General features: G+C 39.6%; 1 protein-coding gene across 6 annotated transcripts in view; it reads right to left on the bottom strand.

Annotated features, from left to right (window-relative positions):
- Positions 1 to 3,825, bottom strand: part of ACACA (acetyl-CoA carboxylase alpha) — a 197,607-nt gene that overhangs the window by 98,237 nt on the left and 95,545 nt on the right. For all 6 annotated transcript variants that reach the window (XM_019511101.1, XM_019511095.1, XM_019511097.1 and 3 more), the window contains 2 exons: positions 3,554 to 3,709; positions 1,068 to 1,271 (listed from right to left, as the gene is read on the bottom strand). In XM_019511101.1, the coding sequence (XP_019366646.1) occupies positions 1,068 to 1,271; positions 3,554 to 3,709 (360 nt within the window). The remainder of the gene's footprint in view (positions 1 to 1,067; positions 1,272 to 3,553; positions 3,710 to 3,825) is intronic.

The following is a 3,825-nucleotide window of genomic DNA, read 5'->3' as shown; positions in this document are numbered from 1 at the left end:
ATATATATATATATATATATATATATATATATATAATCTCAATACTCAACAAAAATGCAGCCCCTCATCTACCTGTGCACTAACTTCAAAAAATTCACATCTTAGGATGATTTTTTTCTGACCCTCTCATCAAAAACAGAATTTAAAAGAAAAGGTCACCTTGACAAATGACCAATGAAACACGCATTTTAAGCTCAGCAAGTGAAGCGTAACAAAACGTCCTTTTCTTTTCCTTTACTCCATTCAAAGGCAGAAATAAAGTAAAACATGTGGACACTATCTGCTCTAGGATCTCTAGACCTGGAGAGACTGCCTGGCTAAGCAGCCTGCAAGAAAAATTTGGAAGGAAAAAATATATATATGGTGACTCAGCAAAATGTATTTGACACAAACAACCTCCAACTGATTTATTCTGTTGCTACCGCCACATGGCAGAGCAAAGGGAGATGTAAAGTCATTTCTATATTTCAAATGCAAAGGGAGATGTAATTGCAAAGGGGGGTGTAAACTTATTTCTCTATTTCATTTTTTCTCATGCATCCAAGGTCTACATTTTAATCTGCAGACATTTGAGTTGTTTATGTAAAATATGTGTAGGCCATACAAAAGCACAAAAGACTGTTAGTACAGACAACCCCTGCAGAAAAGTCCTTTGAATGCAATAAAGATGACACCAATAAGGTTCTTGAAAAATTTAATAGGATTCCACAGAAATTAATTCTCTCTAGGTACTGAATTTAAAAGGAGTTCCCAGAGATTTTTCAGCCTGTTCAGAAGTGTGTAGAAAGAATAACATCTTCTATTAAGTTCTACAGGATAGGTCCAAAGCATGTAAACGGTGCTGGCTTCCTGTAACAGTTCAAAGGATTTTCCCACAAAGGAAAACAGCACGAGTGAAGCAAGGAGCAAGCAAATGGCTTGAGAACACACTTCAAGCTACACTACTTCTCTTTGGAATAGCAATCCTTTGTTGACTGAAACAATAATGCATCACTTGGTATCTGGATCAGACTTAATAGCCTTCCTTTCCCCCCAACACACCACTCACCACCTGCACACAACCATACCTGGGCTGTCCTGGAATCCGTCACCTCCTTGTAGAGGCTGATGTCCAAGTAGTAGCCAGATTCATTGGTCAGGAAGAGACGGATAGGTATCGCTTTTCCAGTTGGTGTCAAGCGAATGTTGATTTTCAGCTCTGCTTGAAGGACACGGAGTTTCCACAGGCGGCTTCCGTAGCGCATCACCATGCTCCGTACAGACTCTTCTATCTTGGCACACACAAAGAAAAGGGAGTTTATGTCACCTTTCTGCTCCAGACATGACACTGTCATTTCTACTTCTCACAATGGGTCACAACAGAGGATGCAGGCCAACATGTGGGGCTGCTAACAAACCCAAGTGTGAGCCAACAAGGCTTCTTTCTCACCTCTTCAAATCAGACCACCTTCCTTTCCTCCCTCCCCCTTGCATTGAGATCCCACCCTGCAGAAGCAGTAGACATTGCATCTGAGCATGCTGACAGTATGATGTAATGATACTACCAGTTGGCTTAAGGGGCTGGAGAGCATGTCACATGAAGGAGACAGTGTGTTATTTTCATTAAACGTTGAACCCCTTTGGGACCAAAATGAGATCGACCATGTGTCCTTTCACTGAAGTTCCTGTAACACTGATGCTATGTGAGCTTGGAGTTCCATCAATTCATTCCTCAGCTATTTTTAGGGAAGCTGGTCTGTCAACTAATAAAGCTCGGAAATGCCTGGAATAGACTGGAGGTTAGGCTTGAGCACAGTGTTGTATCCTTTGGCATGTAACCCCTCCAACCAGCAAAGAGCTTCAGTGCTGTGCGCTCACTCTACTGAATTTTCACGTTTCATCTCTTGCAAATATTGTTCTCAGCTAGGAATTATGAGATGCAGGAAAGCACCATGAAAGTGAAAACCTTGGCAAACAGTTAAGTAGCATTTATATGCACGATAACCATGTTTCATTGCACGTACAGTACAGTGCCTTAAATCAACAAAGCAATTACCACTTGGAGCTTGTTCCTGTGCTGTTTTATTAAACTTTATAATATACTCCTGTTGGTAAATAGCGCATATTAAAGTAAGGCAATTTGTAGGCTATTTCCACCTTTCTCTCCAAAAACCTCTTTTCCAAGGCTGCTCAGGGCAGAGGCAATGCTGCACACACAGGAGCTGATCATCACTGTTACAGGTTTCAGCTCCTGTCCATGGCTCTGAGAAATAGGGTGCACAGCACCTCTGACAACAAGGCGGGGCTTGAATTAAGTAATCAAATGTACACGTGGCTTAAAATCCAACGGGCAGGAAACTCTCTGTTAAGTAACTTACTCCACTCTTTTTTTCTTTGCTCTTTTTTGTTATTTTCCTAAAAAAATACTCATTCTCATTTGCTTTAAACAATTAAAAGAACATTGATTTGCAACTAAATGTAGCTATTAAGCTAAGTTTAGTCCTAGTTTTGTTAACCAAGATAGAGTGCAGGTATCCACAGTTATTTAAACAATGACATTACCTTAACATGCATATGTTCAGTTTCCCAATTTTCTTCATTTTTAACATTAGAAATTAGTGAGCGAAGCATTTCTTATTTACTGAATAATAAGTTTGCTTACCCCTGGCTTGTGTCAACTGCATGTGAACAATAATGGGAACTCAATGAAAATGCACAAACACCGTATTTTAGAAGAGTTTAATCAGTTATATAAAATTACCTTAAATCTGCTGGAAAAAATAAATTTATCCAAGCCCCATTTGTATTTAACACTAAATTATTAACTAAACACAGGAAGTAAGCTGACTAAAGGACATGGTAACCACAGATATGATTCTGAATAACCTGGCCACCAAACTAGTAGCTGCATCCCCGGAAATGAAGAAAGTGTTGCCTCGGCACCTGCTGAGGAGACTACCGCTGTCAAAAGCTGGTTTAGCACTTCATCAGCTCAGTTTTCAGGTGCTTACAGACTTCTACCACTTCCATGGCTTGATTTTTTTAAATCATCAGCATCAAGCAAAGTCCCTGGATATATTTTTAATTATTTAATATATTATTGCTAGTTTTAAGCCTTAACATAGATTGTCATATTTTTAAATATACCTGACAAAAAAATTAAAAATAAATATTTGTATTTATCTATTTACACCCATGACATTTTAAAACCAGCTGGAGTGCTTCTGGCCAAACTACCTAAATGCCTGCACTAACCAAGGAGCTCACAAACCTGGTCTCTAGCATTTAATTGATGCCATTGTTCCCAAAAGTTTAATCTGTGTTTTCATGGGAGCACTATTATCTACTGGTTCTACCCTGCATGATTTAGGATTGCAGTTAACATGAAGAAACTCAAATCAGGCAGGAAAAAAAAAGCACCATACCTAAATCCAATAATTAGTTTCCCGGGTTTCTGATACAGGGCAGCAGATGAAATCTATTCTTCAATCATGGTATGAGACTAAGTGGATTCAGTCAGCAGAAGAAAGCCAGGCCAAGAATAACCAACAGCTTGTAAGTGGGAGACACGTACCTTAGATGGATCCATGATGACAGTGGGCACAAAGTTTAAGAAGATGTGATTGCAGTCTGTGCGCACGTTGGTGTTATTAAATGCCACCTCCAGCTCATCCATGGCTTCCAAAAGCAAGCGCTCCCCTTCGTTCTGAAGATACTCAAAGGAGGCTTCCTGCAGGAGATTGCCAACAGACTTCTTATCTCATGCTAGCATCCCCTCCACCCCAAACCCAGATGTATTAGACTATAAAAGACCATAGCAGAAAACAACAGGAAAAAAAGATTATA

Source organism: Gavialis gangeticus, unplaced genomic scaffold (genome assembly GCF_001723915.1).
Source record: "Gavialis gangeticus isolate Ggan-Ray unplaced genomic scaffold, GavGan_comp1, whole genome shotgun sequence".
NCBI classification, from domain to species: domain Eukaryota; kingdom Metazoa; phylum Chordata; order Crocodylia; family Gavialidae; genus Gavialis; species Gavialis gangeticus.
Note: the sequence above shows the minus strand (reverse complement) of the source record. Positions and strands in the feature narration are given on the sequence as shown.